This window comes from Borostomias antarcticus, assembly GCF_949987555.1.
Source record: "Borostomias antarcticus genome assembly, chromosome: 22".
In the NCBI taxonomy this organism is placed as follows: domain Eukaryota; kingdom Metazoa; phylum Chordata; class Actinopteri; order Stomiiformes; family Stomiidae; genus Borostomias; species Borostomias antarcticus.
In genome coordinates this window covers 17,545,923-17,559,308 of record NC_140255.1, presented here as the reverse complement: position 1 = coordinate 17,559,308, position 13,386 = coordinate 17,545,923, and the positions used below count along the sequence as shown (strand labels likewise).

The 13,386-nt window shown below is 40.7% G+C and overlaps 1 protein-coding gene across 1 annotated transcript; it reads left to right on the top strand.

The window, feature by feature from the left end:
- The first annotated feature begins 5,525 nt into the window (after positions 1–5,525).
- Positions 5,526–13,087, top strand: psmc5 (proteasome 26S subunit, ATPase 5). The gene is made up of 12 exons (XM_084456434.1): positions 5,526–5,555; positions 6,345–6,416; positions 6,552–6,621; positions 7,731–7,828; positions 7,913–7,969; positions 8,369–8,599; positions 8,809–8,935; positions 9,221–9,411; positions 11,472–11,570; positions 11,725–11,835; positions 12,000–12,086; positions 12,880–13,087. The coding sequence occupies exons 1-12, from the start codon at positions 5,532–5,534 to the stop codon at positions 12,931–12,933; spliced, it is 1,221 nt and encodes a 406-aa protein (XP_084312560.1). The 5' UTR covers positions 5,526–5,531; the 3' UTR covers positions 12,934–13,087.
- The last annotated feature ends 299 nt before the right edge of the window (positions 13,088–13,386 follow it).

Genomic DNA, 13,386 nt, shown 5'->3' with positions numbered 1-13,386 from the left:
TTGATACGTTAGTGTAGTTGACTGCCTGTCGCCATCCAGTCACGAATGACTGTCTCAGTAACTTATAGCTTCACATGAAGGAACAAGTTCATTTTTTATCCTGTTTTTTTTACCAACTACTAAGACAACAATATAGTAAGCTAGTTACTTTAGCTACGTAGCTTGCTAAAGATATTGTCCCTCAAATAATTTTACAACTTACAGCTTACTCTACAGCCACTAACGTATCGTACAATAGCTAGCTAACGTTAGCTAGTTCAACAGAAGTAGAAAACAGACATCAGGTTAGATATATAAAGAGGTTATTTTGGTAAACTGGCCACATTTTGGGAATTTATATGGTTACTTTCTCGCCTGAAAAAGTATTCAAACTGAATAAAAGTGCCATTAACAGTCATGCAAACAAAATTGCTCTCCATTGTTATTCTCTTTGTCCGAGGAGTGGACCAGGAACACGGGATTGTGGGACAGCTTAACCAACAAAGGATACTTCTGTGCTGCCTTCAGAATCTGCCCAGTTCTTGCCACCTCAGCAGGCAGCGTTTTTGTAAATATTCGATTGGGACATGACTCAATGCCTCCCTGCCTCTGAAGTCTGCCTATTCTCTGCCTGAATAGGCAGCATTGTTGCCCTTTGGGACACAGCTGTCATCACGGTTCTTCACAGCCATATTTTTGACATACTGCATCACTGCAGCTGTCTACTAACTAGCTAGTGAGAAGTGACAGCCTAGGTGACAGCAGTGCTAGAGGACGCTAGCCAATTTCCCTTCTTGGATAAATAAAGTTGATATCTATCCACAGTGTTTACTGTGTTAGGATCTAGGCAGTGCCAGGATGTGGGTACACAGGTTTGGAGCCTCCCCAGCCCACTCTCTAACACTGTGTAGCTATCTAGCTAATCTGGGTGTAGCTAACCTAGCTAAGAGATGCATAGCCTAAGCCTGAATAAACTCTCTTGACCACGGACCTCTTCCTCCCCACTGAAGTGGAGGGGAGAAGGGTCTTCCTGATCTGTAACCTCAGCCTTATTCTCCCCTTCTCATAAGTTAGGGAGTTCCTTCTAGTGCAAGACTGTCCAACCTGCCACTCTGCTTCCTAGCAGCGAGAGACATCACTCTCCGAAACATAGAGAGGGCTGTATGGCAAGCCGTTTTAACATTTATTAAGTAGACTGGATATTCGTTGCTGATATCTGCAACATAATTTTGCCTAGTCAAAACTCTAATTCAGGATATCTTTAATTATGTTTTGACTAAGCAAAACTCTAAATTTAGATATCTGCAATGTAATTTCGCCTAGTAGATTCAAACTACTTTTGCCATTCATGTGGATGGGGTTTGTCATTACAGATATCTACAATTCAGTTGCGGATTTACTTAATTTAAGATATCTTAAAATGACATTGTAGATATCTTGAACTGGAATTATGACTAGTCAGAATTAAATTGTAGATATCTGAAACTGGAATTACACCTAGTCATAATTAAGTTATAGATATCCACAATTCACATTGTGGATATCTATAACTTAATTATGACTAGGTGTAACACGCATGATTTTGACACACATGGGCTAATGTGAATTTATCTGTTAATCGGCCTACTAGACAACAGCCAAACACTTAAATGTCAACTTGACTGGACTCAATCGCTATTAGCCTATATATTGAGTATACTTGCTATTATTGTGATTATGAACACATGGATTTACAATGGCCTGTTATCATCTTTAAATTCTGGATGGCTGATCGACAGTCAAATAACGTATCAAAAAAGCTTAACGTTTATTTGGAAACAGCAGGCTAGCATGACCAGTTTTGATGGTATTTTCTTTTGATAACTGATCAGTTGATGTATTTCCCTTACCGAAATGAAATGATTTAAAGTAGGCTACTGTTAACCGCTATAGACTTTACCCTAGTTTTTTTTAGTACAGTCGCTGAAGCTGTGAGTGAATCAGTGCATTGCGATCATACAGTATGTAAAAAAAAAAAGAAAGAAGTTGCTTGTTAGCAAGGAACAATATCTTTTAAAACAAGCCCAAAAACCCGCAACTCGTGAGTTTTTCAAGCGACTTCTAGAAAAAAGCAGCGTATTATACTGTAGGCGGACTTGGCAATTCTGGTGGCTGCCCTGGTATTCCATGTCAACAATATGGCTGTGGGTAGCTACTTCCGGGGTTTGCGAATAAGGTTAGCAAGGCCAATTTGTGTTAATCTGTAATTTAGCATTTTCAAATTAATTAGATGGATACTTTATTGACCCCCCAGGGGGATTTAAGTGATGATACACATTTTTATTATATTTTTGCCTTTCTCCACAGCACGTGTTTATTTGACCGTTAGCTGATTGAAATATCTATCCTGTGTTGTATGTACAATATCTGGACTTGCAATGCCCTCCTAGTGGGGGCATCTGCAAAATACATCAACCATGCTGCAGTATGTCCAGAACTGTGCTGCCCTGTTCTTACCCACACCTCCCCCCGTGAGCACATTACTCCAGGGTTATTCAGCCTTCACTGGCTCCCTGTCCGCTCACATACTGATGAAAATGTTTTAACCCACACCTACCGAGCCATCCATGCCTCCTCTCCAACCTCATCACACTGTCCTGTCCTGCCGTACGTGCACACTCCGCTCCATACTTCTCTAGCAACCACGCTGCAAGCTCAAAACCAGGCCAGGACCTTCAGTCATGCTGTTCCACAGCTGTGGATCACACTCCCAGACTCCATCAAAGAGGCAGTCTCTCAAGACCTTCAAACCTCTCCTCAAAACACACCTTTTCAGACTGGCATTTAAAGACTTATGTTGAATTCTTTTTTTTTTTCTTATTTACTGACTTTTTTTCTCCTTAAAGTTTTTTTTTTTTTTAACAGCGCTTTGGGTTCATGAAATGCATTTAAAAAATGTGATTCATTATTTCATAATTATTTCTCTCATGTACATATTTCATAGTGTTTCTTCTTGTAATATTCCGCTTAAGTTGTTTTAAGCATCAGTACTGTCAACTTGTTTTGACTGTTAAACTGAATAACATTTTGAAAGGGTTATCGTACCCTCATTCTTGAAAGCCATACAATAGATCTGAAACAATACTTACAGTATTGCCTGGCAACAATGTTTATCAAGAGAAGCTGTGAGGTTTGTTAGAAACAAGTACAGGTATATGCAAGAATTTACTTTCACCAGGACACTCAGGAAATCTTAGTACTGGTATACTGTAGCTATAATGCTTTCGGAGCTAACCAATTGGAAAGGAAACCAGACCACTATGATCAGCTGTTCTAGTTCAGCAGATTTTTTTCCCCACATCTTGAATGTTAAAGGGATAGATCACAATTTTACTTAAACACAAAGTTGTATTTTGGCAGCAGTGACGGGCAGCATCTTCCTCACTAGCTTTGCTATTAGCTTATTAACAATATACCGTTTTATAAAAAGGGTGACCTATCTCTTAAACATGGTTTGTTTTGGGTGTTACACTCTGAATGCAGAAGGGAGTGTACAAGTACAGTTTGGGTCAGGTAATGGGTCTAATTTAAAGGAATACATATGATTTAGGATGTCTTAATCTAGTACTGATTAAATAGGAATCCAAACTATAGTACTTAAGAAAGCAGAAGATAGTTCTTATGTATGAAATTACGGTACAGGTATTTTTTGGTCTGTTTAGATTTGTCTTTTGGCAGATTTCTTTTTTACTTGAGGAATATATTAAATTGGGGATGACTATTCCCCAAAAAATATTTTGCCAAAATTGTACTTAAGCTGCAATAAATTTTTCCACTGTGCCACTTAATTTTCTACATCTTTGTAAAGAATTTTGCATGTTTTATATCGTTAATCAAACGCTTTTATTTTATAACATTTGGATATATTGTGAAATAAACATGTCCTTGCAAAACATAGATTTGTTTTGTTTTGCTTGCTCATTGCTCTTTAGACCGGTAACATTTATGAGATGTATAAGTATATGCACATGACAAATTATTTTCAACATACTGGCTTTAAAGGCACAGTATGCAGTTTGGCTCAGAAGCACTTTTTGTTATATTTTTTGCAATTCATATTACAACCTGACAGCATTCAATAAATAATGTGATCTGATACTAAAATGAAATACATCCATAATCTGTGGAAGTAGTCTGGGACCATTCGCTTTGCTTTTGCGTTCTGGTCTAAGGCGAGGTTGCATCTGTCGGATGCATGTATGGATGCGCCAAAGAATCAAATGGTGCTCGTCAATTACATTTCTGATGCAAAATCACTTAAATGGCTTCAAAGATGTATCTGGATGATCCGGCAAGTTTTTCAAGTACTTCTTGGAATACTTTATGTCCATGTTTTTTTAATCACCTAGTGGCAAACAGGATGTGACCTGATACAAAACTGGATGTCTCTACACCTTTTATTATATTTCTATATTACAGTTTTATCCTGCTGCTATTTTATTGTCAATTGTTCTGCTTGTGTTAGTGTGTCCATATTTTGTATTGGCACACATGCTCACTGGAGAGCGGCATTTTTTTCTGCCGTATACTGTACTTGTATGTGGTTGGAATGACTACACCTAGTACAAAACAGGATGCACAGTACCCAGACAGCACCAGATGCAGCTTTGTAGTAGGCGGGCTCTAGACAGGATCTGAATCTGATAGTGAATGGAAACCAGGGTTTGGCCTGGTGACGCAAGGTTAGTGGAAGTCGCAGGACTGTAATAAGTGTGTCCAATCATTTTGAGTTGCCATTTTGATCTCATGGCTTACCTGCCTGTCATCCTATCTACCTGCCTAGCGAGTGTCATTTGTTTTCTCCAAGTTTGGAGGAGTGACTTTGGAGGGAACTGAAGGGAGGGGCAGGGATTTTGTCTGTTGCATTTTAAAAAATCGTTCAAAGTTTTCCAAAGTCAAAACAGGAAATCACAAACCACGTAATGCACCTTTAAAGGGGTAGTGTGCTATTTTTTGTCATTTTGCCTTATTTGCTGTATGTCTAACATGAACCTGACACAGAGCATAATTTCACTGTTCACTCAGGTATTGAGCTAGATCCACATGTTTGTCCGACTCAAATTTCTTTACAATGGAAGTGGACGGGATGTGAAAAAAAATTATAAAAGAAATTCAGAGACGGGAAGCTAACCATAACCTGACACACCTGATTTACATTTCGTTTCACTTCATTATTCTGTCTGCTTTTGTTTGTACATTTATGCAAAACAAAAAGCATGTTCAGGATATTCTTCCTGTCGGACGCACGGATGCATTTATCTCCATAAAGCAACCATCTATTGGACATTTCTAACCCAGCTGAGGCGCTTTTCATTTGTGTTCATTCTCTGTGTAGTAGGCTGTACCTTTGCTTTCTAAAATACTAGATTCTAAAATAGTCTACTAGATTGAAATGAAGCTACAAAAGTAACGCCGTACCAGTAGGGGGCGTTGTGTGCTTAGATCAGTTTACCACTGAAGAAGAGTCCAACGTGTCGGAAATGCTCTCTTCAACGGAAACTCCGAGTTTTAACATGGCGGTGGACGGGATGGAACATGTAAGTATAAACTCATTCTGAAATGTTCGCTTTTTATGAATGTTTTCCAGTAAAAATCATTGACTTTGGGCACACATTCACCTAGTTTGTGAACGTGTTATGCTTGAGAAGCCTATAACTCATGCGTTTTGAGGACAATAAAATACATACAGCAAATGACTCGTAGTTTGCTGTCTCATTGTAATGCTAACTAGCACTAGCTAGTCCTAGCTAACGTTAGACTGTCCCATTGAGCTAGCTAGCTATGCTATGCTAACATTAACACATTAGCTAGACGTGGCTAGATATCTTCTCACTAAGGTTATCTTACGTTAGCCAAGGGGAACTAGCGCAAATATCCGAATATAACCAATTGTTTCTACATGATAACTGTAACTCGTTGCTGTGCATGCCGAGCTAGATGACCATTATGTCGAATGTAATGAACTTGTTGTTTTCTAGGTAAAGTTAGCTAGTTATGTTTACCAAGTGAACGATTTTGTTTGTATTATTATTAATATAGCTAGACATAGCTAGCTAACGTTGGTCAGCTTGCCATCTAGCTAGAAGCTACCTACAAGGTACAATTCCTCATGAGTTGTCAGTAAATAAGCTTCAGTAATAGAGTTGGTTTGTGAGTGGTAGCTAGATATAAGTTTATAAGTATACCGAGGCTATAGACTGACTTCCTCCCTGGACCCGGTCTAGTGTGACTATTGCTACAATAGACCTATCTTGAATCTTGATGTACCAACAAACCAAGACCACGTCTCTCTTATCTAATGCATTATGCATGAATTCAATCAACAGATGGAGATGGAGGAGAGTAAAGGTGGTTCGGGCCTCAGACAATATTACTTGTCAAAGATTGAAGAGTTGCAGGTAAACAAACAAGTTGGCTAAACTGCCAAATTCAACTGTTTTTGCTCTGTAAATCAGATGTGAATTAACACCTCTGTTTGCTTCTCTCTCTCTCTCTCTCTCTCTCTCTCTCTCTCTCTCTCTCTCTCTCTCAAGTTGACAGTGAATGACAAGAGCCAGAACCTCAGACGTTTGCAGGCTCAGAGGAATGAACTTAATGCAAAAGGTGTGAATAATATTTGACTCTGTACAGTATGTCGGTTTTGTTTTAGCAATTGTGGAAAATTTTCCTCAGTATATTCACAGTTTCTTATGAAAAACGCTATTGGTCCAATTGGTATTGTAACTGTGTAAAATACTTCTAAAGTATGCCAGTCCTGCTGGGACTGCCATGTTACGTTGTTGCAATGTCAATTGCAAGGTCCCCAGTTCGATCCCAGGGTCTTCGGGCCTTTATGTGCAGAGTTGCGTGTTCTCCCCATGTTCGCAAGGGTTTCCTCCCAAAAGAACCCAATACAGAAGAACAGATACTCTTAAGTCCAGTCCCTGACCAGGACCTGGACTGAGCACTTGGATTTAGTCTCCGGGTGCCATGAATAATGGCTGCCCCTGGAGGAGGACAGCTAGGGATGGGATAAATGCAGGGAAAAATTTCCACCGGCGGCCCCACGAAAGTTACTTGTGTGTGCTGTGTGCCGCGCCGCCGCTCACTATGTTGTGTGTGTCACTGTGTGGCGAAATAAAGACACCCCCCCGGTCCTGTAATTTACTGCTATTGAAGTCATAATGTAGGTGCTACATGTAAGATTTATACCTACAGGCCTATATTAGCAAATTATCCAGGTGAAATCTGCAGGGTTTGTGTCAATATTTTCCTTACTGCATATGTTTTGCAGATAATTTTGTATGTTGAGTTTTCCTGGCCAGTTTGCAAAATGGCCAAAGTGCATCAAGATGAGCATGTGCAGCGCTTCTATCCATGATTTATAAGCCCTAGCCGTTCCTGGTGTCAACTAGATACAGTTAGTAGCCTAATACAAAATCACTGATAATATTTTTGTAAAGATAATGAATAGCTACAAATTCATTTGGGGGACGATTTTTGGGTTCAGTGTCTTGCTCAAGGACACTCGGGCACACTCCGGAAGCCGGGATCAAATCGGGGACCTTGCAAACCCCAGCTGGCCGCTCTACCTCCCAAGCTACGCTGCTTCTAGTTATTTAAGCTTGCTAACCTACCGAGCTATGAACTGTTATGTAACAATGTTACACAATCTCTGGTGTGATGTTAACTAACCCCCCCCCCCCCCTCCCATTTGAATCTTTTGTTCCCAGTTCGTCTCCTTCGTGAGGAATTGCAGTTGCTACAGGAACAGGGATCCTATGTGGGAGAGGTGGTGAGAGCTATGGACAAGAAAAAGGTTTTGGTCAAGGTCAGTATATTAGAACTTTTGGCTATAATGGAGCAAACACCTTTTCCCCATCGCTTGTGCTTACTACCGCTTTGTGATCTTTAGGTGCATCCAGAAGGAAAATTTGTTGTGGACGTGGATAAGAACATTGACATCAATGATGTGAGTATAACTACAAGGCTTGCGATGGTTCATATCCAGAAAAACACTGTATTGACCAGCTCAATCATGGACAAAAATGAATAGAACTAGTGCACTGTGCCCATGGGTCCCTTTGCGGTTTGTTCTGCGCATTCTATCCATATATCTATTAAATATAAGTGGTTAAATACCCAGGTCCTGTAAAGTCCCGCCCCCCCCCTTTCCCTAGTCAAAGTCCTCCTAATTCCCGCATGGCTCCCAGAGAGGCCCCTGCTAAGCTTGTCACGGTTGTTACTCGGTGTTCGGGTATACAACTTGTATTCACAGGGTCATTACTTTAACACCGCCTCATCGATCGATAATCATAGGGAATATAATTGTGATTCTTACATGATTTTTCCCACCACCTATACCCACTAGGTGACCCCAAATTGCCGGGTGGCTCTGCGCAATGACAGCTACACCCTTCACAAGATTCTGCCCAATAAGGTGGACCCACTGGTGTCCCTCATGATGGTGGAAAAGGTGCCTGATTCCACCTATGAGATGATTGGAGGTCTGGACAAGCAAATCAAGGAGATCAAGGAAGTGATTGAGCTGCCAGTCAAGCACCCAGAGCTCTTTGAGGCACTGGGCATTGCACAGCCCAAGGTGGGTGGCCAAGGCCCAAACGGTTCTATATCATTTACCAACCAACCAACAACAATGATAACCTGATGTTTAGACCTGGTCACTCATCCCCAATGTACATACTGTGCTTGTTAGAAATGTTTTTCACTTCTTCAATGACCAGAACACACTCTAAAAGAGACTCATCTGCATGTATTAACGGCTCTTTATTTAATGTTGGCTGTATATAGGGTGTGCTGTTGTACGGTCCCCCAGGCACAGGGAAGACCCTACTGGCCAGAGCTGTAGCCCACCACACTGACTGCACCTTTATCCGAGTGTCTGGCTCTGAGTTGGTGCAAAAGTTCATCGGAGAAGGCGAGTCACTGACTACAATTGTAGAGTTACTAAGATTGTCAGGCTTATTAAAAGTGAATGGGGACAGATGTCTGTGCTAAGGAAGCTGAAATATGGCTGACATTTCATTACCTCTTCCTTGATGATTGGTACATTAACACATTTGTAGAATAGATACATAATTGAATTGTTAATCTATATTTTCATCAAACCTGAAATATTTTTTTCTATAATATGCTAACTTATTTTTTAGATACCAGAGAGAATTTACAGTAGTGACTATATCTTGCTTTTCTCCTGTCCCAGGTGCCCGTATGGTGCGTGAGCTGTTTGTCATGGCAAGGGAGCATGCACCCTCCATCATCTTCATGGATGAGATTGACTCCATCGGCTCGTCACGTTTGGAGGGGGGCTCAGGAGGCGACAGTGAGGTCCAGAGGACCATGCTGGAGCTGCTCAATCAATTGGACGGCTTTGAGGCCACCAAGAACATCAAGGTGTGCACACACAGACCCACTTATGCACTCGCTAACACTGCATGTGCTGCCCCTCACTGTCGCTCCCTTCCGTGTGTGTCCTTCGTGTAGCATCCACACACTGCTCCCTGTATTATGGTAAATGGACTGCACGTATATAGCGCTTTTATCCAAAGCGCTCTACAATGAAGGCCCCTCATTCACCCATTCGCACATAATACACACACTAGTGTTGCACGGTGTATCGATACTAAAAAATTACCGCGATACTCTGTCGTCAAAAACGGTACAATACCCAAATTTAAAGTATCGATACTTTAAGAAAGACAGTGTTTTAATAAGAGCCGTATATATTGAGTTGGGTTCATGCGACAGTGAAGCCGTGTTTGTTTGTAGGCTAATAGCGCTCTGCTTCTCTCTCCCAAGATCCCCGAGTCGCGGGGCAGTGTGTGTGTTTGTGTGTGTGTGTGTGTGTTTGTGCGCGCGTGCGTGCGCGCGCTCTCTCTCCTCGCTCTGTCACTGCAGCGAGCAGCGCAACAGTTTTAACTAGTCTAACCTGAGATGGCTACAAGTAAAAATGTTGACCGTCCACAGCTTGTCGATAAAGCTGATGCGCGCAGCGAAATCTGGCATTATTTTGCTTCCAGAGCCGACAGTGAGGGCAAGCCCACGGACATTACAAAGCCCATCTGTAAACGATGCTACACATCTATACAAACCAAGGGAGCCAATACGACCAACCTGGCAAAGCATCTTGCAGACAGACATGCCGACCTTTTACAGTAGGCTACACAAAGAATTCAAAGAGCGACAGGTTAGCGAATGTGATAGAAGATAAGATACACACAACAGCAACACCAGTACTGAATACAACTGAAGGATATTTAGCCTACCTTATGTTTGAATGTATGAATGCACAATACATTTATTGCACCAGATTATAGCTAGAGAAGCAAATTTTCATCCGTAGCACGAGACTTTTAGCTAGCATAGCTGCAGCCTAGTGACAAAAAAAAATCAATTTGGATGGTTGATCTTCTGAAAGGTTCTCCTATCTCCACAAGGATACGCTGGAGCTCTGTCAAAGTGACCCTCGGGTTCCTGCTCACCTCCCTGGCCAAGGCCCGTCTCGCCCTAGGAAGAGTCTTTGGCCGAATCCCATCGTCATTATTTTTTCTAGGTAGTTTAGAGGATTTCCGGCCAGGTGGGGCGCTGTCCGCTATGCGGAGTTATATATGGCAGTTGAAGAAGACTACCTCGAAAAATAATGACGATGCCACAAACACTGGCTAAAAAGATCACTTAACGGTAGCGCCGAGCTTTCAAAACCCATAGTTTGTTAGAATAGGCGTTTCTGCTTTGGTGAGTGGCTTTGATATGTTTATTTGACACTTTTAAATATGAGCGCCAAGCGCCGCCAACTTGGCGACTATTTAAAAGTCAATACTTCCTGTTGGTAGAAAGGACTGGGGTAGCAGATGCTACGTCATCAGCGCACTCACAGTTCCGGTAGCATAGGCCTACGTGTGAAACTTCTTTTAAGGTATTTGTTTTGTTTTGATGTTTTATGAATCTGTATTAATGTGTTGTCTTGTTTTTAATGCTGGATTTCTCAGTCTTGTTTTGATGTTTTATGAATCTGTATTAATGTGTTGTCTTGTTTTTAATGCTGGATTTCAGTCTCCCGTCTTTACAACAAATGTACCTTTGGGTACAAATAAAGGAACCTTGATCATGACTTACTGTAACCTATGAGAATCCAAAAATGTCTTGTTATATCAAGCACCAAAAGAACCTCCTAAAGCTCTGAACTGTTATCATTAAATGGACAGGTGTACTTGCTAGTTTGTAAAAACAAGGCAAATGCTATATGACAAAGCCAAGAGATAAACATAACTCTATGATTTTGCTGTTCAGTCATTGTGAAATGTACCTGATTTATGTAATATCTCTCTCTTTACTTTGTCACTTTTTCTCCAACTCCATTCTCAGTCCAGTTTCTCCTGTCTTGTTATATTGGTGATTGACAAAATATCTGTGAAAACATCTCAGTGGGTTATAAGCTTTTTATTGTCCCCTAGGTCATAATGGCCACCAACCGTATTGACATTCTGGATTCTGCTCTGCTCAGACCTGGCCGTATTGACAGGAAGATTGAATTCCCCCCTCCCAACGAGGAGGTTGGTACACACAACCATTCCCATATTGCAGCTGTTGCTTTTTTTATATATAATGTGGGTTTGAGATAATTGATTTGTGTGTATGTATTAATGTATTTTAGTGGATAAATGGTTTATCCTGGCACCATTCCATTTCTTTGTCGTCATCCCCCAGGCCCGTTTGGACATCTTGAAGATCCACTCCCGTAAGATGAACCTGACTCGTGGAATCAACCTGAGGAAGATTGCTGAGCTCATGCCTGGAGCCTCTGGGGCCGAGGTTAAGGTGAAAGACTAGGAAACTTACTTCTACACACAAAGCAGATGTATAATAATAATAATACCCCCCACACCATTTAGATATGTAGATCACCAACAGCACTTGGGCTTCCACATCCCTTTCTCTTGCCTCACTGTTTAACCGTGTATATGTTCCCATCTATTTCTCAGGGTGTGTGCACAGAGTCGGGAATGTATGCCCTCAGAGAGAGGAGAGTGCACGTCACCCAAGAGGATTTTGAGATGGCTGTCGCAAAGGTTTGTCCTCTATCCATTATCTTTTACTAGGCTTAGTTGGGCCGGTATCTGAATGTTCACATAACTGGTGTAGTGACCCTACAAATATGTTAGGCTGGCCAGACATGAGACTTACTTTTTCACATGAAACGATTCGGTCAAGCCAAACTGTCATTGGATCGATCGTGCCTAATGCTAATTATTACCCACAACTGCACAACTCTCCTTACTGTAGAGAAATTTGGTCTCTGTATGATATTGATCAATCACTAATATATAATCCACCCTTCCGTCATTACATTAATGTTATTTGTCATGTATCATGTATGCAATATGGGCATTTTAAAACGTAGGCACGTATAATAATGGCAAAATATGGTGTTCTCAATATTGAGATACATGCACTGGGAACAGTGTTAACAATGGACACCAGCCCAACCGTTAAAGCTTATTCCTGTCTTCAAAAACCGGTTTTCTAATCTCACTGTATGGAAAGTCTGTGGAAAATTGGGTTAGGAGTGGTTGGTGGTGGTTACATGAACTAGTGACTTGTTGCAACGTCAATCGTCGTCAATCCCAATCATATTTTTGCTAGCTTCATCTCTAAAAAGAAGCAACATAAACAAAACAAAATTGTAGAGAAAAGGATAAACAATTTTCCAGAACAAAACTTAACAGCAGTTGCAAATCAGAGCAATTGCTGTAAAATATCTTTAAAATGTAAGGCTCCCCCCACCACCCCCCCATTGTTTTCTAATGTATATGTTCACTTATCAGGTACTATATAATAATACGCTATCTGATGTGTGTCCAGGTGATGCAGAAGGACAGTGAGAAGAATATGTCCATCAAGAAGCTGTGGAAGTAGACCTTTAGGATTTTTGGGACCAGTGCTAACAACCCACATCTCTCAAACATCTATTGTTTCTTTTGTTTAAGGTTGGTTTATAATTATTGTTCACCTAAATTTGTTCAGAAATAAATTGATGTCTCCCAACCATGAGATTCGGTGGCTTCTTGGTTTAAACCTAGAATAATATATACTGTAGGATTTTAAGTGGGGGGGGGCTGGAAACTTATGAAATCAACCATTTTCTGTTTTTTTTTAATTTTTTATTCAGTGACAAAAAGGTGAATACTTTTCTGTTCTTTTTTTTTTTTTTTTTTTTTTTTTTTTTTTTTTACTTTTCTGCTTTTCTCTTCTCCACTAGCTGTGTCATAAGCAGGCATTGCTCCTGCGACCAGTTTGGTTTTCTCCTCTTTTTTTTTCTTTTTTTTTTTTTTCCAAGGGTCCATAATGTTCTTGTATTTTGTTCGATAG

Coding starts and splice junctions, on each gene's coding strand:
- psmc5 (XM_084456434.1), top strand. CDS start 5,532: ATGGCGGTGGACGGGATGGAACAT. Junction 7,970..8,368: donor AGAACATTGACATCAATGAT/GTGAGTATAACT, acceptor TATACCCACTAG/GTGACCCCAAATTGCCGGGT. Junction 9,412..11,471: donor AGGCCACCAAGAACATCAAG/GTGTGCACACAC, acceptor ATTGTCCCCTAG/GTCATAATGGCCACCAACCG.